This window comes from Emys orbicularis, chromosome 12, assembly GCF_028017835.1.
Source record: "Emys orbicularis isolate rEmyOrb1 chromosome 12, rEmyOrb1.hap1, whole genome shotgun sequence".
Lineage (NCBI taxonomy): Eukaryota > Metazoa > Chordata > Testudines > Emydidae > Emys > Emys orbicularis.
In genome coordinates, this window is record NC_088694.1 from 49,880,222 (window position 1) to 49,905,308 (window position 25,087).

Here is a 25,087-nt window from a genome sequence, read left to right on the forward strand (position 1 = left end):
ACCCAAACACAGGTGGTGGAACCGGATCCCCTGCCAACGACTGCAACAGCCGTAGTGGATCCAATCCCAGAGACCCAGCCAAAGCCAGTCCCAAAACCGGAACTGGCAACGCAGCCAGCACCAGAACCATTGCCAGCACTAAGTCCAGCGCTTGCAAACCCGTCTACAACTCCAATGCCAAAGGGCACCAGCGAGTCTGAACTGGTGGAAGCAGCAGATAACCCTACCCAAGAGGCTCAGCCAGAGCCTGAAATACCACATAGTGCACCAGCGAACAGCGGTTCACAGTCAATGGAAACAGCCCCAGCACCTGCATCGCTTCCAGAGGGACCAAGCCCCAGTCCACAGTCCAAGGAGGAACTGATGTCTCCAGCATCAAGGGAACAGTTCCAGGCCGAGCAGGAAGCAGATGACAGCCTTCAGAAAGCTTGGGCGGTGGCACGGAGCACCCCACCGCCTCTCAGCTCTTCTAACCGATCCCGGTTTGTTGTAAAAAAAGGACTTTTATACAAGGAGACTCTTTCTGGTGGGCACCAGGAAGACTGGCATCCTCAAAGACAGTTGCAAGTTCCCACTAAGTATCGGGTAAAGGTCTTGAGCTTAGCCCACGATCATCCCAGTGGCCATTCTGGGGTGAACAGAACCAAAGACCGGTTGGGGAAGTCCTTCCACTGGGAGGGAATGGGCAAGGACGTTGCTAATTATGTCCGGTCTTGTGAGGTGTGCCAACAAGTGGAAAAGCCCCAAGACCAGGTTAAAGCCCCTCTCCAGCCACTACCCATAATTGAGGTCCCATTTCAGCAAGTAGCTGTGGATATTCTGGGTCCTTTCCCAAAGAAGACCCCCAGAGGAAAGCAGTATGTACTGACTTTCATGGATTTTGCTACCCGATGGCCGGAAGCAGTACCCTTAAGCAACACCAGGGCTAAAAGTGTGTGCCAGGCATTAGCAGACATTTTTGCCAGGGTAGGTTGGCCCTCCGACATACTTACAGATTCGGGAACTAATTTCCTGGCAGGGAACATAAAAAACCTGTGGGAAGCTCATGAGGTGAATCACTTGGTTGCCACCCCTCATCACCATCAAACCAATGGTCTGGTGGAGAGGTTTAATGGAACTTTGGGGGCCATGATACGTAAATTCGTAAATGAACACTCCAATGATTGGGACCTAGTGTTGCAGCAGTTGCTTTTTGCCTACAGGGCGGTACCACATCCCAGTTTAGGGTTTTCACCATTTGAACTTGTGTATGGCCGCGAGGTTAAGGGGCCATTACAGTTGGTGAAGCAACAATGGGAGGGGTTTACGCCTTCTCCAGGAACTAACGTTCTAAACTTTGTAAGCAACCTACAAAGCACCCTCCGACACTCTTTAGCCCTTGCTAAAGAAAACCTAAAGGATGCTCAGGAAGAGCAAAAGGCCTGGTATGATAAACATTCCAAAAAACGGTCCTTCAAAGTAGGAGACCAAGTCATGGTCTTAAAGGCGCTCCAGGCCCATAAAATGGAAGCATCGTGGGAAGGACCATTCACGGTCCAGGAGCGCCTAGGAGCTGTTAACTATCTCATAGCCTCCCCCACCTCCAACATAAAGCCTAAGGTATACCATGTTAATTCTCTTAAGCCCTTTTATTCTAGAGAATTAAACGTTTGCCAGTTTACAGCCCAGGAAACAGATGACGCGGAGTGGCCTGCAAGTGTCTACTACGAAGGAAAAAGGAATGGTGGCGTGAAAGAGGTGAACCTCTCCACGACCCTGGGACGTCTGCAGCGACAGCAGATCAAGGAGCTGTGCACAAGCTTTGCACCGATTTTCTCAGCCACTCCAGGACGGACCGAACGGGCATACCACTCCATTGACACAGGTAATGCTCACCCAATTAAAACCCCACCCTACCAGGAGTCACCTCATGCCCAAGCTGCTATACAAAGGGAAATCCAGAACATGCTACAAATGGGTATAATCCGCCCCTCTACCAGTGCATGGGCATCTCCAGTGGTTCTAGTTCCCAAACCAAAGGGGAAATACGCTTTTGTGTGGACTACCGTAAGCTAAATGCTGTAACTCGTCCTGACAACTATCCAATGCCACGCACAGATGAGCTATTGGAGAAATTGGGACATGCCCAATTCATCTCTACTTTAGACTTAACCAAGGGGTACTGGCAAGTACCACTAAATAAACCCGCTAAGGAAAGGTCCGCCTTCGTCACCCAGGCAGGGGTGTATAAATTAAATGTACTCCCTTTCGGGTTGCAAAATGCACCCGCCACCTTCCAAAGACTTGTAGATGGTCTCTTAGCGGGATTGGGAGAATCTGCAGTTGCCTACCTCGATGATGTGGCCATTTTTTCTGATTCATGAACAGAACACCTGGAGCACCTAAAAAAAGTCTTCGAGCGCATCCGGCAGGCAGGACTAACTGTTAAGGCTAAAAAGTGTCAAATAGGCCAAAACAGAGTAACGTACCTGGGGCACCAGGTGGGTCAAGGAACTATAAATCCCCTACAGGCCAAAGTGAATGCTATCCAAAAGTGGCCGGTTCCAAAGTCAAAAAAACAGGTCCAATCCTTCTTAGGCTTGGCCGAATATTATAGGCGATTTGTACCACATTACAGCCAAATCGCCGCCCCGCTGACAAACCTAACCAGAAAGAAACAGCCAAATGCAGTTCAGTGAACTGATAAGTGTCAAAAGGCCTTTAACCAGCTTAAGGCAACACTCATGTCTGACCCTGTGCTAAGGGCCCCAGACTTTGACAAACCGTTCCTAGTAACCACAAATGCGTCCGAGCGGGGCGTAGAAGCAGTTTTAATGCAGGAAGGACCGAATCAAAAATTCCATCCTGTCGTGTTTCTCAGCAAGAAACTGTCTGAGAGGGAAAGCCACTGGTCAATCAGCGAAAAGGAATGCTACGCCATTGTGTACACGCTGGAAAAGCTACGCCCATATGTTTGGGGACGGCGTTTCCAACTACAAACAGACCATGCTGCGCTACAGTGGCTTCATACCGCCAAGGGAAATAACAAAAAACTTCTTCGGTGGAGTTTAGCTCTCCAAAATTTTAATTTTAAAATACAACACATTTCGGAAGCTTCTAACAAAGTGGCTGATGCACTCTCCCGAAAAAGTTTCCCAAAGTTAACTGGTTAACAATTGTTCTTAAAATAAAACATATTGTTAGTTTTTATATAATCAGTAGTATGTCTAAAGGTACATGTGTCTTGTTAACTCTGTTTTCTCCTAGAACTCCAGGAAGAAATCACAGCCAGTGTGGAACCAAACGTCCAACACTATCTGTGATTTGGGGGGCGTCATAACTATAAAGGGAAGGGTAACAGCTCTCCTGTGTACAGTACTAAAATCCCTCCTGGCCAGAGACTCCAAAATCCTTTTACCTGTAAAGGGTTAAGAAGCTCGGGTAACCTGGCTGACACCTGACCCAAAGGGCCAATAAGGGGACAAGATACTTTCAAATCTTGGGGGGGGGGGGGAGTTTTTTGTGTGTGCTCTTTGTTTAAAGGGGTTGTTCGCTCTTGGGACTGAGAGGGACCAGACATCAATCCAGGTTCTCCCCATCTTTCTAAACAAGTCTCTCTTATTTTCAAAATTGTAAGTAAAAGCCAGGCAAGGCGTCTTAAATTTACTTTGTTTTCTCAACTTGTAAATGTACCTTTTACTAGAGTGTTTATCTTTGTTGCTATACTTTGAACCTAAGACAGAGGGGGGTCCTTTAAGCTCTTTAAGTTTAATTACCCTGTAAAGTTACTTTCCATACTGATTTTACAAAAATAATTTTTACCTTTTTCTTTAATTAAAAGCCTTCTTTTAAAGAACCTAATTAATTTCTCCTTGTTTTAAAATCCAAGGGGGTTTGAATCTGTATTCACCAGGAGTTGGTAAAAGGAAGGAGGGGGGAAGGGTCAATTTCTCCTTGTTTAAGATCCAAGAAGTTTGGATCTGTATTCACCAGGAAATTGGTAAAAAAGTTTCTAAAAGCTTCCCAGGGTAGGGAATGGTGGCAGCGAACCAAAACTAAGCTGGTAGTTAAGCTTAAAAGTCCTCATGCAGGCCCCTACATTTGTACCCTAAAGTTCAAAGTGGGAATACAGCCTTAACAGATGCCTACCCCATGCCTAGGACCGATGAGATCCTAGACAAGTTGGGGGGTGCCCGATACCTCACTACCATGGATCTTACCAAAGGCTACTGGCAGGTGCCTTTGGACCCGGAGGCCAGGGCGAAGTCCGCCTTCACCGCCCCCATAGGGCTCTTCGAGTTCCTGGTCCTGTCTTTTGGCCTCAAGGGGGCACCTGCCACCTTCCAGCGCCTGGTGGATCAGTTACTAAGGGGGATGGAGGGCTTTGCTCTAGCGTATATTGACGATATCTGTGACTTTAGCCAGACCTGGGAGGAACATGTGTCCCAGGTGAAGAGGGTGCTGGGTCGCCTCCAGGATGCAGGACTGACTATAAAAGCTGAAAAGTGCAAGGTGGGGATGGCAGAGGTTTTATTCCTGGGCCACAAGGTTGGGGGTGGCCACCTGAAGCCGGAGCCGGCCAAAGTGGAGGCAATCAAGGCCTGGCCCGCCCCCCAGACTAAGAATCAGGTCCAGGCTTTCATTGGGATGGCGGGGTACTACCGGAGGTTTGTGCCCCACTTTAGCTCCCTGGCAGCACCCCTCACTGAGCTGTGTCGAAAGGGAAAGCCGGACAAGGTGGTCTGGACCGAGCAGTGCCAGAGGGCTCTCTGTGCGCTGAAGGGGGCACTTATCCAGGGCCCGGTGCTGGTAAACCCGGATTTTAACAAACCCTTCCTGGTGTTCACCGACGCCTCGGACACAGGGCTGGGGGCGGTACTGATGCAAACTGATACCAAGGGTGAGAGACACCCCATTGTGTACCTGAGCAAGAAGCTGCTGCCCCGGGAGCAGCACTATGCGGCCATAGAGAAGCAATAAGAACATAAGAAAGGCCGTACTGGGTCAGACCAAAGGTCCATCTAGCCCAGTATCTGTCTACCGACAGTGGCCAATGCCAGGTGCCCCAGAGGGAGTGAACCTAACAGGCAATGATCAAGTGATCTCTCTCCTGCCATCCATCTCCATCCTCTGACGAACAGAGGCTAGGGACACCATTTTTACCCATCCTGGCTAATAGCCATTTATGGACTTAGCCACCATGAATTTATCCAGTCCCCTTTTAAACATTGTTATAGTCCTAGCCTTCACAACCTCCTCAGGTAAGGAGTTCCACAAGTTGACTGTGCGCTGCGTGAAGAAGAACTTCCTTTTATTTGTTTTAAACCTGCTGCCTATTAATTTCTTTTGGTGACCCCTAGTTCTTGTATTATGGGAATAAGTAAATAACTTTTCCTTATCCACTTTCTCAACATCACTCATGATTTTATATACCTCTATCATGTCCCCCCTTAGTCTTCTCTTTTCCAAACTGAAGAGTCCTAGCCTCTTTAATCTTTCCTCATATGGGACCCTCTCTAAACCCTTAATCATTTTAGTTGCTCTTTTCTGAACCTTTTCTAGTGCTAGAATATCTTTTTTGAGGTGAGGAGACCACATCTGTACACAGTATTCGAGATGTGGGCGAACCATGGATTTATATAAGGGCAATAATATATTCTCAGTCTTATTCTCTATCCCCTTTTTAATGATTCCTAACATCCTGTTTGCTTTTTTGACCGCCTCTGCACACTGCGTGGACATCTTTAGAGAAATATCCACGATGACGCCAAGATCTTTTTCCTGACTCGTTGTAGCTAAATTAGCCCCCATCATGTTGTATGTATAGTTGGGGTTATTTTTTCCAATGTGCATTACTTTACATTTATCCACATTAAATTTCATTTGCCATTTTGTTGCCCAATCACTTAGTTTTGTGAGATCTTTTTGAAGTTCTTCACAATCTGCTTTGGTCTTAACTATCTTGAGTAGTTTAGTATCATCTGCAAACTTTGCCACCTCACTGTTTACCCCTTTCTCCAGATCATTTATGAATAAATTGAATAGGATAGGTCCTAGGACTGACCCTTGGGGAACACCACTAGTTACCCCTCTCCATTCTGAGAATTTACCATTAATTCCTACCCTTTGTTCCCTGTCCTTTAACCAGTTCTCAATCCATGAAAGGACCTTCCCTTTTATCCCATGACAGCTTAATTTACGTAAGAGCCTTTGGTGAGGGACCTTGTCAAAGGCTTTCTGGAAATCTAAGTACACTATGTCCACCGGATCCCCCTTGTCCACATGTTTGTTGACCCCTTCAAAGAACTCTAATAGATTAGTAAGACACGATTTCCCTTTACAGAAACCATGTTGACTATTGCTCAAGAGTTTATGTTTTTCTATGTGTCTGACAATTTTGTTCTTTACTATTGTTTCAACTAATTTGCCCGGTACCGACGTTAGACTTACCGGTCTGTAATTGCCGGGATCACCCCTAGAGCCCTTTTTAAATATTGGCGTTACATTAGCTAACTTCCAGTCATTGGGTACCGAAGCCGATTTAAAGGACAGGTTACAAAACTTAGTTAATAGTTCCGCAACTTCACATTTGAGTTCTTTCAGCAATGCCTGGCCATGGGGTGGGCCCTTAAGAAACTGCAGCCATATCTATTTGGGCGGCGCTTCACCGTGTACACCGACCATTCGCCCCTGACGTGGCTGCACCAAATGAAAGGGGCTAATGCCAAGCTGCTGAGGTGGGCCCTGCTCCTCCAGGGGTATGACATGGAGGTGGTCCATGTGAGGGGGAGTGCCAATGTTATAGCAGATGCTTTATCACGGGGCGGGGACCCTGAACTTCCCCAGGTCACTGGCTAAGTGACCCTGCTCCGTTCAGCCTCGAAGGGGGGAGAGATGTGACGAAGTGGGGGGTTTTCTTGTTTTCTGTGGAGTTTTCAATGGTTTGCATGCGGAGGGGGTGGGACTCAGTTTCCCTGGGTGTTACTGGTTTAACGAGGTGAGGGGAGAGGGAGTGTGTTTTGCAGAGGACCGGAGAGAGGACGTGGGGACCCAGCCGATGGCCGGGAGGATGGACACCCCAGCGACCAGTGACCTGGCAACCTGGTGACCCAGAGGCCCAGCTGAGGAGACGCAGCCGGTTCTGGCCAGTGGGCGGACAATGGGCTGCAGAGTGAGGACCCAGTGACCTAACCAGCCGGTTCCAGCCAGAGGACAGAAGCGAGGAGAGGAGGCCCTGGTTTACGACCCTGTTTACCTGGAGAGAAGACAATGGACAGAGGTGGGGCTTGGGGCCGGGGGTTTCAGATGCCGAGCTGGGAAGCAGGGGGGCTCTGGGCTGGAGAGGGGGAGCAGGCAGGGCCCACCTGGATGCAGAGAGACTGGGATGTGCTGGGCTGAGGGAGGCCAGGCCTGAGGCCCTGAGAGTTTCCTGTGCTGTGTTCAACTCTCAATAAATCCTCCTGTTTTACGCTGGCTGGGAGTCACTCCGGTCTAGAGAACAGGGTTGCATCAACCCCTTTGGGGGTGGAGGCCCCGGAGGTCCGGAGCGAGTGGACTCCCTGAGGGGGCCCACGGCAGAGACAGACGTGCTAAGGCTCAGAGAGGTGCAGCTCCAGGAGGTGGAGGGGCCTGATCCCTGGAGAGAGAGTGGACCCCCGAGAAGGGCTGTCGCACTGAAAGGGGCACCCCGCACGGGGCCAAGAGTGGGCACGATCTGTGAGTCCGTGACACCTTCCTCTGCCGCCAGCCTGCACCGCTGCTACCATCATTTTCACTTGCCTTTTTTCTTTCTCTCCCTCTCTAAGGGCATAAGCCCTATTTGCAGCCTCCAAAATCTGAGCCATAGACATTCCCATTAAATCCTCCTTTTTCTGCAGTTTCCTTTTAATATCAGGGGCTGCACGGCTGGTAAAGATACCCTTTATAATTGCCTCAGTTGCCTGATCGTCTGGGTCTGCGCAAGTACTCTGCCGGATGGTGCCCCGAATGCGCTGCAGGAAAGCCACCGGACTCTCTTTTGATTCCTGGATTAGCTCATAAGGCTTTGCCCAATTGTTATGTCGGACAGCCGAGTGCCAGAGGCCATACATAAGCAGTTCCTTATAGGAGTTAAGCCTCCTCAAATCCCCCTCCTCATTCGGATTCCACCGGGGGTCCGCTATGGGGACAGCGACCTCAGGCAGGGGCTTTCCTTCTCTATCCTCATTATGCCTTCTCTGTGCCTCCTCCTTAGCCTTGGCTATTACCTGATTCCGCTCCACCTCAGACAACAAGGTTCTCATAAGTATATTGCAATCATTCCAGTCAGGTTTATGGCTAGCTAGACACCCTTCAAAGATTGAAATAAACTTGCTTGGATTTGTTGAGAATTCCCCTGCTTCTGCCTTAAAGGCAGCTAGGTGGACTGGGTTAAAAGGAACATGAGAGTACACTGGCACAATCTGGGCTGCGCGATCTTGTGTGACTGGACGGGCTACCACATTCTCAGTAATCAATGGATACAATCCCACCGAGGGGGCACTCTCTGGAGCCTGTGGGGGTGTTGGAGCCGAAGGGGATACCGATTCTGCCATTACAACTGTGGGCGGGTTCTGGGGATTAGCAGCAGTTACTACCGAGTTTGTCAGAGTCAAAAGGCACTGGTGCAAAATATCAGTCCTATTTCTTAACATTATAAATGTATACGCATAGAGATGTTCATTCCATTTACCAGTTCGCTGACAAAACAAAAGTAACTGAAGGATCGTGTTGTAATTCAGTGATCCTTCCGGTGGCCACCTTTCCTGGCACTCTAGCTGATATTGAGGCCAGTCAACTGTACAGAATCTTTTCAGTTTACTCCTAAACATCGAATCTGACCCAAACACGTCCCAATTTGCTAGAATGCATTCTAAGGGCGTACGCTGTGCCGAGCCGGCTGTACTCTGTCCCTGCCCCATACTCTAGGGAGACACTGGGCGTCCCCAGGTCAAAACAGGTAAAAGTCCACACCACTGGACTGTTCCTACCTTATCCAAGGGTCCGGTTCCTCACCGTCGCCCGCAGCTGCTTCTCCACTGTCCGTGTGCGTTGCACCATTGTGCCCTCCGGGGTCGATCACACCACGTCTCCGCCGAGGTCCCCTATGAAGTCACCGGTGCGCGCTGGGCGTCGGTCGTCGTCGTAATCCGTCAGCCTCCAGGAGGGATCCGGGCAAGGCTAAATTTCAGCCTCGAGCCCCACGTTGGGCGCCAAAACTGTTGCCGGCCCAGAGGGCCCGAGGGGTGTTCGTTGCCTGGTGTGCGTCGCACCAATAGACACACCAGGGTGGAGAAGCAAACCAAATTTATTCGAGATCTCGAAAAGGCACTCAGGAGACCAGCATGTCTCAAATCAGAAGCGCAGCAAATACAAGCAAGTTTCCCATTTTATATTCCAAGCTGTTTGTGTGTAAGCCTTTGTTCTGTTTCCCCTCCACCCCTCCCTTCCCGACAGCGGTTACAGTAGGCACTACATTGTGGCATGTTAGAAAAGTTCTCGTCCACATGTTTATCTTTGGCCTTGCAGGCCTCTACGTAGTAGACTTCCCCCTCCCCTTCTCTCCTCCTTCCTTATCACTACTGCTTTTGCTAGCTTGAGCGAAACTGCAGCTGTCTGCTAAAAAAGCTGACTGTTACATATTCTGCTTTTAGGCTGTCAGCATGTAGGTAGGTTAAAGTTCACAAGATGGAGTTACTTTGGCTCACTTAGACCCAGAGCACGGAGGTTTCATCGACACTTATGGCCTTCCACCCCCCCGAGTTACCTGGTAGCTATGCCTAGTGACACCAACACATCCCCGCTGCCAACGTCCCCCCCGTGTCCATCCCCGCTGCCAACGCCCCCCCCCCGTGTCCATCCCCAGTACCAACGCCCCCCCCCGTGTCCATCCCCAGTACCAACGCCCCCTGTCTCCATCCCCGCTGCCAACGTCCCCCCCGTGTCCATCCCCGCTGCCAACGCCCCCCCGTGTCCATCCCCAGTACCAACGCCCCCCCGGTGTCCATCCCCGCTGCCAACGTCCCCCCCGTGTAAATCACCGCTGCCAACGCCCCCTGTCTCCATCCCTGCTGCCAACGCCCGCTCCGTGTAAATCCCCAGTACCAACGCCCCCCCGTGTCCATCCCCGCTGCCAACGCCCCCCGTGTCCATCCCAAGTACCAACGCTCCCCCATGTCCATCCCCGCTGCCAACGTCCCCCCCGTGTCCATCCTCAGTACCAACGCCCCCCCGTGTCCATCCCCGCTGCCAACGTCCCCCCGGCGTCCATCCCCAGTACCAATGCCCCCCCGTGTCCATCCCCGCTGCCAACGCCCCCCGTGTCCATCCCCGCTGCCAACGCCCCCCCGTGTCCATCCCCAGTACCAACACCCCCCCGTGTCCATCCCCCCTGCCAACGCCCCCCCGTGTCCATCCCCCCTGCCAACGCCCCCCCGTGTCCATCCCCAGTACCAACGCCCCCCCGTGTCCATCCCCGCTGCCAACGCCCCCCCGTGTCCATCCCCAGTACCAACGCCCCCCCCGTGTCCATTCCCGCTGCCAACGCCCCCCCGTGTCCATCCCCGCTGCCAACGCTCCCCCCGTGTCCATCCCCGCTGCCAACGCTCCCCCCGTGTCCATCCCCAGTACCAACGCTCCCCCCGTGTCCATCCCCAGTACCAACGCCCCCGGTGTCGATCCCCAGTACCAACGCCCCCCCGTGTCCATCCCCGCTGCCAACGCTCCCCCGTGTCCATCCCCCCTGCCAACGCCCCCCCGTGTCCATCCCCAGTACCAACGCCCCCCAGTATCCATCCCCGCTGCCAACGCCCCCCCGTGTCCATCCCCAGTACCAACGCCCCCCCCGTGTCCATCCCCGCTGCCAACGCCCCCTGTCTCCATCCCCAGTACCAACGCCCCCCCGTGTCCATCCCCAGTACCAACGCCCCCCCGTGTCCAGCCCCAGTACCAACGCCCCCCCGTGTCCAGCCCCGTTGCCAACGCTCCCCCGTGTCCATCCCCAGTGCCAACGCCCCCCCGTGTCCATTCCCGCTGCCAACGCCCCCCCCGTGTCCATCCCCAGTACCAACGCCCCCCCCGTGTCCATCCCCGCTGCCAACGCCCCCCCGTGTCCATCCCCGCTGCCAACGCCCCCCCCGTGTCCATCCCCGCTGCCAACGCCCCCCCGTGTCCATCCCCAGTACCAACGCCCCCCCCGTGTCCATTCCCGCTGCCAACGCCCCCCCGTGTCCATCCCCGCTGCCAACGCTCCCCCCGTGTCCATCCCCGCTGCCAACGCTCCCCCCGTGTCCATCCCCAGTACCAACGCCCCCCCGTGTCCATCCCCAGTACCAACGCCCCCGGTGTCGATCCCCAGTACCAACGCCCCCCCGTGTCCATCCCCGCTGCCAACGCTCCCCCGTGTCCATCCCCCCTGCCAACGCCCCCCCGTGTCCATCCCCGCTGCCAACGCCCCCCGTGTCCCTCCCCAGTACCAACGCCCCCCAGTGTCCATCCCCGCTGCCAACGCCCCCCCGTGTCCATCCCCAGTACCAACGCCCCCCCCGTGTCCATCCCCGCTGCCAACGCCCCCTGTCTCCATCCCCAGTACCAACGCCCCCCCGTGTCCAGCCCCAGTACCAACGCCCCCCCGTGTCCAGCCCCAGTACCAACGCCCCCCCGTGTCCATCCCCAGTGCCAACGCCCCCCCGTGTCCATTCCCGCTGCCAACGCCCCCCCCCGTGTCCATCCCCAGTGCCAACGCCCCCTGTCTCCATCCCCAGTACCAACGCCCCCCCCCGTGTCCATCCCCGCTGCCAACGCCCCCCCGTGTCCATCCCCGCTGCCAACGCTCCCCCGTGTCCATTCCCGCTGCCAACGCCCCCCCCGTGTCCATCCCCAGTACCAACGCCCCCTGTCTCCATCCCCAGTACCAACGCCCCCCCCGTGTCCATCCCCGCTGCCAACGCCCCCCCGTGTCCATCCCCGCTGCCAACGCCCCCCCCCCGTGTCCATCCCCACTGCCAACGCCCCCCCCCCGGTGTCGATCCCCAGTACCAACGCCCCCCCGTGTCCATCCCCCCTGCCAACGCCCCCCCCGTGTCCATCCCCAGTACCAACGCCCCCCCGTGTCCATCCCCAGTACCAACGCCCCCCCGTGTCCATCCCCGCTGCCAACGCCCCCCCGTGTCCATCCCCAGTACCAACGCCCCCCCCCGTGTCCATTCCCGCTGCCAACGCCCCCCCGTGTCCATCCCCGCTGCCAACGCCCCCCCCGTGTCCATCCCCAGTACCAACGCCCCCCCCGTGTCCATCCCCGCTGCCAACGCCCCCTGTCTCCATCCCCGCTGCCAACGCCCCCCCCGTGTCCATCCCCAGTACCAATGCCCCCTGGTGTCCATCCCCAGTACCAACGCCCCCGGTGTCCAGCCCCAGTACCAACGCCCCCCCGTGTCCATCCCCGTTGCCAACGCTCCCCCGTGTCCATCCCCCCTGCCAACGCCCCCCCGTGTCCATCCCCAGTACCAACGCCCCCCCCCGTGTCCATCCCCGCTGCCAACGCCCCCCCCGTGTCCATCCCCAGTACCAACGCCCCCTGTCTCCATCCCCACTGCCAACGTCCCCCCCGTGTCCATCCCCGCTGCCAACGCCCCCCGGTGTCCATCCCCAGTACCAACGCCCCCCCCGTGTCCATCCCCGCTGCCAACGTCCCCCCCGTGTCCATTCCCGCTGCCAACGCCCCCCCGTGTCCATCCCCGCTGCCAACGCTCCCCCGTGTCCATCCCCGCTTCCAACGCCCCCCCCCGTGTCCATCCCCAGTACCAACGCCCCCCCCGTGTCCATCCCCGCTGCCAACGTCCCCCCCGGTGTCCATCCCCAGTACCAACGCCCCCCCCCGTGTCCATCCCCAGTACCAACGCCCCCTGTCTCCATCCCCACTGCCAACGTCCCCCCCGTGTCCATCCCCGCTGCCAACGCCCCCCAGTGTCCATCCCCCCTGCCAACGCCCCCCCGTGTCCATCCCCGCTGCCAACGCCCCCCGGTGTCCATCCCCAGTACCAACGCCCCCCCTGTGTCCATCCCCGCTGCCAACGTCCCCCCCGTGTCCATTCCCGCTGCCAATGCCCCCCCGTGTCCATTCCCGCTGCCAATGCCCCCCCGTGTCCATCCCCGCTGCCAACGCTCCCCCGTGTCCATCCCCGCTTCCAACGCCCCCCCCCGTGTCCATCCCCAGTACCAACGCCCCCCCCGTGTCCATCCCCAGTACCAATGCCCCCCCCCCCCCCATCAGGGCCGGCTCCAGGCACCAGCTGAGCAAGCAGGTGCTTGGGGTGGCCAAGGGGAAGGGGCCGCACGTCCAGCTCTTCGGCGGCAATTTGGCTGTGGGTCCCTCAGTCCCTCTCGGCGGGAAGGACCTGCCGCCGAATTGCCATCGAAGCGATCGCAGCCTTTTTTTTTTTTTCTTCCCGTCGCTTGGGGCGGCAAAAACCCTGGTGCCGGCCCTGCCCCGCTTTTCCATCCCCGCTGCCGAGGCCACCCCCGTATCAATCCCCGGTGCCAATGCCTGCCCCGTGTCCATCCCCAGTACCAACGCCCCCCCGTGTCCATCCCCAGTACCAATGCCCCCCCCACCCCGTATCAATCCCCGGTGCCAACGGCCCCCCTGTGTTAATCTCCACTGCCAATGCCCCACCATGTCCATCAACAGTACCAATGCCCCCCCCCGTGTCAATCCCCAGTACCAACGCCCCCCAGTGTCAATCCCCGGTGCCAATATCCCCCCCGTGTCAATTCCTGGTGCCAATGGCCACACACCCCCGAGTGCCGATTCTCGGTGCCATATTCCCCGTGTGAATGTCTCCGGCTATAATCCCCCGTCATGGGCCCTCTTCCTCTTCCTGGCCGTAAGCCTCTGAGCCCTAGCAGCTGCCCCCCATTGGGCCCTGATCTCACTTTCGGGGGCTTTTCTGCACCCCTCGCCGGTGTCTCCCCAGCCTCTACAAATAGGATTATTTTAATGAGCATTAAAAAGTATTTAAATGTATGATGACTTACTGCATAGCTATGTAAACCACTGACACTAATTAATAAAGGTTAACAACTTTTACAAATTATGAATAACGTATAACCATGGCTATAAACCACATCGATTGCTAATCCTGCTAATAAAGAGGAGTGAAGGTTAGTGAGTGATATTTACACCACAGTAATCATTAATAATGGATATAAAAGAGATTGATCACTGAGACTGATGATAGAAAATATATTAACCACTAATGCCGATAGTCAGTAAACAAGATTACTGATTAATGGCAAAATATACACACAATTAATTTATATTAACCTCTAATATTTTTATATTTAATATTGAATGAGTAAATCTACACTAGATTAATATATATTAACACCTAATATTGTTGATCATTAATACTGACTCAAGACCAAATCTACACTAGATTAATCCATATTAAAAACTGATATTGCTGAAAATTAATAATTGCTAATAGAAGCTAGCGACTAAATATACAAAAAATCAATATGTATTAACCACTAATATTGTTGATAATAACAGGTAAGAAATATTAATGAGTAATGGTCACAAGAAATGAAGTAATACATCACAATAATGTATAATAATAAGGCTCATAATTAGTATATAAACAAGACAGAGTTTCTGGCGGCTAGGACAAATAAAACTTTATTTAAAAACACAAGACATGGTTCATAAAGTTTCTTGCAGTTAGGGATAAAGTGCAAAGGGACCTGAGCTTAAGGTCCTAGCTGTGGCTGCAAGGGGCGGGGGCCAGACACAATCTTGCCGGAGGTCAGGAGGGCCTTTGGCATATAAAAGTTTCTACAAATTGGAGAAGAAGCTTCCTTCCACCCCCGGAGAGACATAAAACTAGGAGGTCTTGCCTCTACAACGTTCACTACAGGACGTTCCGGCACTACCAGGGACAAGACAGGATATCCCGCCTCTGTACAATAGGAAGTCCTACCGCTACACATTCGAAATGCCAGGAGCTCCCTCCCGAACAATGTGCAAAACAGGATGTCCCACCCTAGGGTTACCATATTTCAGCAAGCAAAAAAGAGGACGGGAGGAGCCCCGCCCTAGCCCCGCCCCCGTCCTGCCCTAGCCCCGCCCCTGCCCCTCCCACTTCCCGCCCCCCTCAGAACCCCCAACCCTCCCCCCGCTCCTTGTCCCCTGACTGCCCCCTCCTGGGACCCCTGCCCCTAACTGCCCCCCAGGACTCCACCCCCTACCTAAGCCTCCCTGCCTCTTGTCCCCTAACTGCCCCCTCCTGAGACTCTCCCCCCATACTAACTGGCCCCCTAGGACCCTACCCCCTACCTGTACCCTGACTGCCCCAACCCTTATCCACACCCCCACCCCCAGACAGACCCCTGGGACTCCCACACCCCATCCAACCACTCCCCACCCCGTGACAGCCCCCCCCAGAACTCCCGACCCATCTAAACCCCTCTGCTCCCTGTCCCCTGACTGCTCGGATCCCTCTCCCCACCCCTGCCCCCTGACAGCCCCCCCCAGAACTCCCAACCCCCCCCCCGCTCCTTGTCCCCTGACTGCCCCCTCCTGGGATCCCTGCTCCTAACTGCCCTCCAGAACCCCACCCCCTACCTAAGCCTCCCTGTTCCTTGTCCCCTAACTGCCCCCTCCTAAGACCCCCCCCCCAACTGCCCCCTACCTGTACCCTGACTGCCCAAAACCTTCTCCACCCCCCCAGAAAGCCCCCCCCGAACTCCCAACCCCCCCCCCGTCTCTTGACTGCCCCCTCCAGAACCTCCCTGCCCCTTCTCCGACCCCCTGGCCCCCTTACCCTGCCGCTCAGACCAGCGTGCCGGGAGGAGGAGCAGGGGGAGGAGCTCCAGACTGCCGGTGCGAACGGCCGGCTGGTGATCTGCGAATGCGGGGAGGGAGGGAGGGAGGGAGGGAGGGAGTGATCTCTGCTGCAGGGGAGAGGAGGAGGGGCTCTCTCTGGCTGTCGGAGCCCCATGTAAGTGGCACCATCCGGCCGGCTGCCCTGTCAGCCGCGCGCGCTCTGCATGGGGGGGGGAAGTCCGGACATTTACAAATTCCCCCCGGACGCTATTTTTAGCTCAAAAAGCTGGACATGTCCGGGGGAATCCGGACGAATGGTAACCCTATCCCACCCCCTACGCACAGGTCAAGCCAGAAAGTCCCACCCTTACACAATCCAAATCCCTGGTGGTCCCTCCCAGCTCTACATGAGGCAAGACAGGAAGTCCCACCCTTACACAATGGACATGACAGGAAGGCCAGCCTCCAACAGGTTCCAGTCCTCCAGGAACTGCTTCCCTGAGAATACACCAAGTCAGGAAGTGTGTTCGAGTGTGGTCTCCAACCCCAGGAAGTCCCTTCCCCGGACAGTGAGCAAAAGAGGAAGTCCCACCTCAACGAAACAGGTGAGACGCGATATCCTGCCCCATCTTGTTCCACAAGTCAGGAAATCCCTCCTCATATAACGGACAAAACAGGAAGCATGTTGGGGGGCATGACTTCTAAGTACAGAAAGTACCTGTCCCGCATGGAACAAGACAGGAAGTTCCACCCCTGGCCCCCTAAGTTGAGGCAATGGCAGGGTCTGGAGCATCTTGGGTCCCCTCAGATTGGGCTGAAGAGACAGGAGGGCTCCAGGGAGAGGAGGCAGACGGATGCCATCTCCACCTCGGGCATGTCCAGCAGCTTCCGGGCGAAGGCTTGCTCCATCTGTAGGGGGCAGGGAGAGCGTCAGGGTATGGCCCCCCACCATCCCACAATGCACCTCAGCTCCCCCTGCACCCTCCCACAATAGACCACTGCTCCCACACATCATCCCACAATGCACCACTGCCACCCCGTACCCTCACCATCCCATAATTCACCACCCCCATCCCACAATGGACTTTGCCCCCTCACTGCCACCCACAATGCACCTCTACCCCACCATCCCACAATGCACCACTGCCCCCTGGCTGCCCACCTGGATGATGATGAGCTTGTCCGCAGGGCCGTCCTGCTGGCCAAGCTCCTCGCCCAGGCATAGGGTGACGTGGGGCTCTGGCTGGGCGCCCTGGCCCTTCCGGTACAGCTGCAGCGCTGTGGGGAGAGCGCCGGAGGGCAGGGTTAGTGTGGGCCCGGCTCTGGGTGAGGCAGAGGGGGACTCAGGGGCACTGCAGAGGAGATTTGGGGGCACTGAGGGCTATTGGGGGTCACAGCAAGGGAAGGGGGGCACTCTGGGGGGGAGGTTCGGGGAGCACAAGGGGGGCGATTCAGAGGTTGCAGCAGGGGGATGTGGGGGGTCGCAATAGGGCTGCAGCGTGGGGACTAGGGTTCGCTATAAGGGGATGGGGAGTTGGGGGTCCCAATGGGGGAGATTCAGGGGTCAGACCAGAGGTGGATCAGGACTGGGGGGGTCACAGCAAGGGGGCTTGGGAGTCACTATGTGGGGTCAGAGTGGGCCATGGGGGTCAGAGCAGGGGAGCTTGGGGGTCACTATAGAGGGATGTGGGGTCAGAGTGGGCCATGGGGGTCAGAGCAGGGGAGCTTGGGGGTCACTATAGGGGGATATGGGGTCAGAGTTAGCCATGGAGGTCTTTCCCTTGTTAAGTTGTATGTGAGTCTTACTGTTGAGCCTATGTGAATTTTACTGTTTTGCATGAATCATAGAATCATAGAATATCAGGGTTGGGAGGGACCTCAGGAGGTATCTAGTCCAACCCCCTGCTCAAAGCAGGACCAATCCCCAGACAGATTTTTGCCACAAATCCCTAAATGGCCCCCTCAAGGATTGAACTCACAACCCTGGGTTTAGCAGGCTAACGCTCAAACCACTGAGCTATCCCCCTGTGTGTGCCTCAGTTTCCCTGTGTGCTGCACCAATCCCTCGGTGGTGGGAATAGGGGTGTGTGACTTTGGCTGAGACCTCTGGGGCAGGTGACGCTGCTCCAGCTGCCTGCACGGATGCTATGGCCGGTGCCCTTCGTAATCTGAGACCCAGGAGGAGGATGCAACCAGGTGACGACCAGGTGACTCTTGGCCCAGGAAGGGAGACAAAGAGAAGGAGGAGGAGCAACGGGGGTGTCTGAGGTGGGGTCGCTGGAGGCTGCTTGGGGGGACTGGAAGAGGGGGAGTCCAGGCCGCCTGGCCCAGGACTCCCGGAGATGGACTTGGCTGAAAGTCAGTGATTTCTGTGCTAACAAGCTCTGTTCTACGCTGTGTTCCTGTCGACTGATAAACCTTCTGTGTTACTGCTCCCCAGACACTTACTGCAGGATGCCCTGTCCCCGGGGTGCAGTTTATCCCACCGCTCCCACCAATTGTCCCGGAGTCCCCGGGCGATGCTCTGGAACTGCTCCCTACGAAGCCAGGCAGGACTCGGAGGGAGTCTCCTCTCTGTGATCAGACTGTCTCCAGGGCAAGAAGCTTCCACAGCTTCCACCTTCCTGGGTCTGACCCCGGAGCATCCAGCATCCCCTGCCCCACCGTGCGCTTCCCACAGCGAGTCCGCCCGGGCGGGGTCCTGGGGGAGCCAGAGGGCCCTGCCCCCCGACTCCGCAGTCAGAAGTGACTCTCAGCCAGCGTAACACAGAAGGTTTATCAGTCGACAGGAACACAGCACAGAACAGAGCTTGTTAGCACAGAAATCACTGACTTTCAGCCAAGTCCATCTCCGGGAGTCCTGGGCCAGGCAGCCTGGACTCCCCCTCTTCCAGTCCCCGCAAGCAGACTGCCAGCCTTCAGCGACCCCCGTTGCTCTTCCTCCTTCTCCTTGTCTTGGGCTCCAAGCAGGAATATGGGGGTCAGGCCCGAGTGGGGAAATTCAGGGTCTGAGCAGGGATATGGGGGTTGGGGGTGAGCAGGAAAATTCGGGGTCTGAGCGGGGATATGGGGGTTGGGGGTCCGAGTGGGAAAATTCGGGGTCTGAGTGGGGAAATGGGGGTTGGGGGTCCGAGTGGGAAAATTTGGGGTCTGAGCAGGGATATGGGGGTTGGGGGTGAGCAGGAAAATTCGGGGTCTGAGCGGGGATATGGGAGTCGGGGGTCCGAGTGGGAAAATTCGGGGTCTGAGTGGGGAAATGGGGGTTGGGGGTCCGAGTGGGAAAATTCGGGGTCTGAGTGGGGAAATGGGGGTTGGGGGTCCGAGCGGGAAAATTTGGGGTCTGAGCGGGGATATGGGGGTTGGGGGTCCGCACGGGGGGTACTGAGTGTCAGGGGTCCAAGCAGGGAAATTCGGGGTCTGAGCGGGGATATGGGGGTTGAGGGTCCGCGCAGGGGATACTGAGTGTCGGGGGTCCAAGCAGGGAAATTCAGGGTCCGAGCGGGCATATGGGGGTTGGGGGTCCGAGTGGGAAAATTTGGGGTCTGAGCGGGGATATGGGGGTTGGGGGTCTGCGCGGGGGATACTGAGGGTCGGGGGTCCAAGCAGGGAAATTCGGGGTCTGAGTGGGGATATGGGGGTTGGGGGTCCGCGCGGGAGATACTGCGGGTCGGGGGTCCAAGCAGGGAAATTCGGGGTCTGAGCGGGGATATGGGGGATGGGGGTCCACGTGGGGGATACTGCAGGTCGGGGGTCCAAGCAGGGAAATTCGGGGTCTGAGCGGGGATATGGGGGATGGGGGTCCAAGCAGGGAAATTTGGGGTCTGAGCGGGGATATGGGGGTCCGAGCGGGGGATACTGTGGGTCGGGGGTCCAAGCAGGGAAATTTGGGATCTGAGCGGGGATATGAGGGTTGGGGGTCCGCGCGGGGGATACTGCGGGTCGGGGGTCCAAGCAGGGAAATTCGGGGTCCGAGCGGGGATATGGGGGTTGGGGGTCGGGGGTCCGCGCGGGGGATACTGCGGGTCGGGGGTCCAAGCAGGGAAATTCGGGGTCTGAGTGGGGGATACAGGGGGTTAGGGGCTGTCCCACTCACCTTGGCGGAAGGCTGCCTCACTGAAGACCTGCATGACGTCATCTCTCTCCAGCTTGCTGGGGGTGGAGGGGGGCGCCCCGGAGCCCCTCCAGTACACCCGGCCCCGACAGCGGCGCCGGACGAAGAGCCCCTGGGGGTAACTGGCCACCATCACCCCCTTGGCCAGTGCCCCCAGCAGCTCTTGTGTGGCCTGGCGCTTGTGGGGGTCCCGCACCCCCTCAGCAGGGGGCAGCAGCACCCGCTGCATAAAGCTTGGGGCGTGGGGCGCAGGCGCGGGCGTGGGGGTCACCAGGAAATCGCCATTGGGCAGCTGCTGCTGCCACACTAGCTCCCCACTGTACCACACGGACAGCAGCACCGAGTACTCTGGGGAGAGAGAGAGATAGGGGTTATGGGGGCTGTGGGGCAGAGGAAGGGAGTTATCGGGGGCGTGGGGCAGAGGAAGGGGGTTATGGGGGCTGTGGGGCAGAGGAAGGGAGTTATCGGGGGCGTGGGGCAGAGGAAGGGGGTTATGAGGGGTGTGGGGCAGAGGAAGGGAGTTATCGGGGGCGTGGGGCAGAGGAAGGGGGTTATGAGGGGTGTGGGGCAGAGGAAGGGGGTTATCGGAGGCGTGGGGCAGAGGAAGGGGGTTATGGGGGCTGTGGGGCAGAGGAAGGGAGTTATCGGGGGCGTGGGGCAGAGGAAGGGGGTTATGAGGGGTGTGGGGCAGAGGAAGGGAGTTATCGGGGGCGTGGGGCAGAGGAAGGGAGTTATCGGAGGCGTGGGGCAGAGGAAGGGGGTTATGAGGGGTGTAGGGCAGAGGAAGGGAGTTATTGGGGGCGTGGGGCAGAGGAAGGGAGTTATTGGGGGCGTGGGGCAGAGGAAGGGGGTTATGAGGGGTGTGGGGCAGAGGAAGGGGGTTATCGGAGGCGTGGGGCAGAGGAAGGGGGTTATGGGGGCTGTGGGGCAGAGGAAGGGAGTTATCGGGGGCGTGGGGCAGAGGAAGGGGCGTATGGGGAGAGTGGCACAAGGGGCATGGGAGGTGTGGGGCAGAGGAGGGAATTAAGGGGTGGATGGGGCAGGGGGCATGTGGGTTTGGGGCAGAGAAAGGGGGTTATGGGAGATATGGGGCAGAGAGGCTATGGGGGCTGTGGAGTGGTGGAAGGAGGAAGAGGGTGTGGGGGAGGGAGGAGGTGGGGAGGACGGGTTCTGGGGGAGGTATGAGGTGGGGGATGTGATTATGAGGTGGCAGAGTTGGGGGCTGTGGGGCAGGGAGGAGGTGGGGAGGATGGATTGTGGGGGAGGTATGAGGTGGGGGAGGGGGTTATGGGGTGGCAGGGTGGGGGGTTGTGGGGTGGGGAGGAGGGGTTGTGGGGGTGTATGAGGTGGGGGAGGGGGTTATGGGGTGGCAGGGTGGGGGGCTGTGGGGTGGGGAGGAGGGGTTGTGGGGGTGTATGAGGTGGGGGATGTGGTTATGGGGTGGCAGGGTAGGGGGCTGAGGGGTGTGTGGGAGAGGGAGCAGGTGGGGAGGACGGGTTGTGGGAGAGATATGAGGTGGGGGGATGTGGTTATGGGGTGGCAGGGTGGGGGGCTGTGGGGTGTGTGGGGGCGGGGAGGAGGTGGGGAGGACGGGTTGTGGGGGGGTGTATGAGGTGCAGGATGTGGTTATGGGGTGGCAGGGTGGGGGGCTGTGGGGTACGTGGGAGAGGGAGCAGGTGGGGAGGACGTGTTGTGGGAGAGATATGAGGTGGGGGATGTGGTTATGGGGTGGCAGGGTGGGGGGCTGTGGGGTGTGTGGGGCGGGGAGGAGGTGGGGAGGACGGGTTGAGGGAGAGATATGAGGTGGGGGATATGGTTATGGGGTGGAAGGGTGGGGGGCTGTGGGGTGTGTGGGACAGGGAGGAGGTGGGGAGGACGGGTTGTGGGGGGTGTATGAGGTGCGGGATGTGGTTATGGAGTGGCAGGGTGGAGGGCTGTGGGGTGTGTGGGGCGGGGAGGAGGTGGGGAGGACGGGTTGTGGGGGGTGTATGAGGTGGGGGATTTGGTTATGGGGTGGCAGGGTGGGGGGCTGTGGGGTGTGTGGGGCGGGGAGGAGGTGGGGAGGACAGGTTGTGGGGGGTGTATGAGGTGGGGGATGTGGTTATGGGGTGGCAGGGTGGAGGGCTGTGGGGTGTGTGGGACAGGGAGGAGGTGGGGAGGACGGGTTGTGGGGTGTGTATGAGGTGCGGGATGTGGTTATGGGGTGGCAGGGTGGAGGGCTGTGGGGTGTGTGGGGTGGGGAGGACGGGTTGTGGGAGAGATATGAGGTGGGGGATATGGTTATGGGGTGGAAGGGTGGAGGGCTGTGGGGTGTGTGGGACAGGGAGGAGGTGGGGAGGACGGGTTGTGGGGTGTGTATGAGGTGCGGGATGTGGTTATGGGGTGGCAGGGTGGAGGGCTGTGGGGTGTGTGGGGCGGGGAGGAGGTGGGGAGGACGGGTTGTGGGAGAGATATGAGGTGGGGGATATGGTTATGGGGTGGAAGGGTGGGGGGCTGTGGGGTGTGTGGGACAGGGAGGAGGTGGGGAGGACGGGTTGTGGGGGGTGTATGAGGTGCGGGATGTGGTTATGGGGTGGCAGGGTGGAGGGCTGTGGGGTGTGTGGGACAGGGAGGAGGTGGGGAGGACGGGTTGTGGGGTGTGTATGAGGTGCGGGATGTGGTTATGGGGTGGCAGGGTGGAGGGCTGTAGGGTGTGTGGGGCGGGGAGGAGGTGGGGAGGACGGGTTGTGGGGGGTGTATGAGGTGCGGGATGTGGTTATGGGGTGGCAGGGTAGGGGGCTGTGGGGTGTGTGGGGCAGGGGGTCTGGTCTCACCATCCGTGGGGGGCAGGAGGGCCCCCGACTCCAGCGGGACGTTAATGACGATCTCATTCAGATCTGGGGCTGTGGAAGAAACAGGGTCTGAGTCACGGACAGACGCCCCCCATCCTGACCCCCAACTGCCCGCTGATCCCCCCGTCCTGACCCCCAACACCCCACTGATCCTCCCCCGTCCTGACCCCCAACTCCCTACTGATCCCCCCCATCCTGACCCCCAACTCCCCGCTCTCCCTCTGTCCTTCCCCCAACACCCCCACTGACCCCCTGCTCTCCCCAACACCCCACTGATCCCCCCTGACCTGACCCCCAACTGCCCGCTCACCCTCTGTCCTTCCCCCAACACCTCCACTGACCCTCCGCCCTGCCCCCAAGTGCCGACTGACCCCCTGCCCTGACCCCCCCAACTCTTACATGGGACCCCGGCGTCAGGGCAGCACTCGCTGGTCTCGATGCCAGAATCATCTGAACTCTGGGAGGCGCCGGCCGTGGGCTCCAACCCCGACATCACTTCCTGGGGAGGCAGAGAATGAGATGGGGGGCCAGCCCCCTGGAGACACATCCCGCTCCCCCCCAGCCTCGGAGACACCTCCTGGCCTCCCCCAGCCCCCAGACTCACCATGCTGACCATATCCAGGGTGAGGGGGGCCTGGGCAGCCCCCCCGCTGGTCCCCACTTCATCCCCCTCCGAGGAGGAGTCGGGGTGCTCCTTCTTCACCTGCCGGGGGACCCTCCGGGCTGGCAGCTTAGCTGGGGGGGGAACAAGAGGGGCCTTAAGCAGGGAAAACAGGGATTCCAGGGTCCCTGGGGGGCCGTGACAGGGGACAAGGGGGTGCCTGGACGCCCGGGTCCCCAGGAGGGTTGTGACACCGCGTGGGGGCCGCCCGGACGCCGGGGTCCCGTGACAGGATGGGGGTGGCCGGGGGGGCTGTGACACCGCGTGGGGGCCACCCGGACCCCGGGGTCCCGTGACGAGATGGGGGTGCTCGGGGCGGCTGTGACACCGCGTGGGGGCCACCCGGATGCCGGGGTCCCGTGACAGGATGGGGGTCCCCGGGGAGGGCTGTGACACCGCGTGGGGGGCGCCCGGACGCCGGGGTTCTGTGACAGGGGATGGGGAAGTCCGGGGGGGGCTGTGACACCGCATGGGGGCCGCCCGGACGCCAGGGTCCCGTGACAGGGGATGGGGGTGTCCGGGGGGGGCTGTGACACCGCGTGGGGGCTGCCCGGACGCCAGGGTCCCGTGACAGGGGATGGGGGTGTCCGGGGGGGCTGTGACACCACGTGGGGGCCGCCCGGATGCCGGGGTCCCGTGACAGGGGATGGGGGTTTCCAGGGGGGCCGTGACACCGCGTGGGGGCCGCCCGGACGCCGGGGTCCCGTGACAGGGGATGGGGGTTTCCAGGGGGGCCGTGACACCGCACGGGGGTCCCCGCTCACCGGGGCGCTGCTCGGCGGGCGGCACCAGGCGGTACACCTTGTAGGGCTCGGCGATGTCGAGCTGGGAGCGCGCGGGCACCTCCTCGAACTCGGGACTCTTGTTGAGGGCGCAGCGCAGGCGGGTTTTCCAGCCCGCCGGGTCCAGCCGCTCGCCCGGCCGGTACTTGCCCTTGTACTCTGCCCAGGCCTGGGGAGGAGCGGGGGGTTAGCGTGGGCCCGGCCCCTTGGCGTGCGCCACTCCCACGTGCCCTTAGCATGTCCCCATCCCACATGTCCCCATCCTGTGTCCTTAGCATGATCCCATCTGTGGCCTTAGCAGGCACATACTGTCTCCTTTGCATATGGTTAGCATGTACTGAGCATGTACTTTGCATGTGGTTAGCATGTGCTTCAGGGGGCCTTGCTGTGTTTTAGCATAACCTTAGTTGGTATTTGCTGTGTCTTTAGCATGTGTGTTGCATGTTGCTATTGTATCTTTAGCATGTGCTTAGCGTGTTGCTAATGTATCTTTAGTGTGTGTGTCATGTTGCTAGTATAGCTTCAGCATGTGCTTAGCATGTTGCTAGTGGCTGCTCAGCATGTCTGTAGCGTCTCCGTTGCGTGTACCTTGAAGAAGGCCGCGTCCTCGTCATGGCGGAAGTCCTGCTTGCCGGCGTGTTTCCAGGGGATGCGGAACATGGTCTTGGCGGGGGGGTCGTCCCAGACCAGCCCCGGGAACCGACCGCTCTCCACCTGCTCCACGGTCCATTGGCGCAGCTTCCGCGTGGAGCGGGCCCGGCCCGACGCCATCCTGGGGGGCGGGGAAGGGGAGTGAGGTACCTCGTACACGCCACAGAGCCCCCCGTACACGCCACGGAGCCCCCCACATCCTCAGGGCTGGGCTGGGTCCCTGGATGGGTC

The 25,087-nt window shown here is 58.2% G+C and overlaps 1 protein-coding gene across 1 annotated transcript; it reads right to left on the bottom strand.

Annotated features, from left to right (window-relative positions):
- Positions 1-16,624: 16,624 nt before the first annotated feature.
- IRF9 (interferon regulatory factor 9) lies at positions 16,625-24,976 on the bottom strand. The gene is made up of 8 exons (XM_065414556.1): positions 24,794-24,976; positions 24,188-24,374; positions 23,367-23,497; positions 23,162-23,261; positions 22,745-22,813; positions 19,914-20,279; positions 16,983-17,098; positions 16,625-16,729 (listed from the first exon to the last, which is right to left on the bottom strand). Exons 1-8 carry the CDS (start codon positions 24,974-24,976, stop codon positions 16,625-16,627), a joined length of 1,257 nt encoding a protein of 418 aa, XP_065270628.1.
- Between the last annotated feature and the right edge of the window lie 111 nt (positions 24,977-25,087).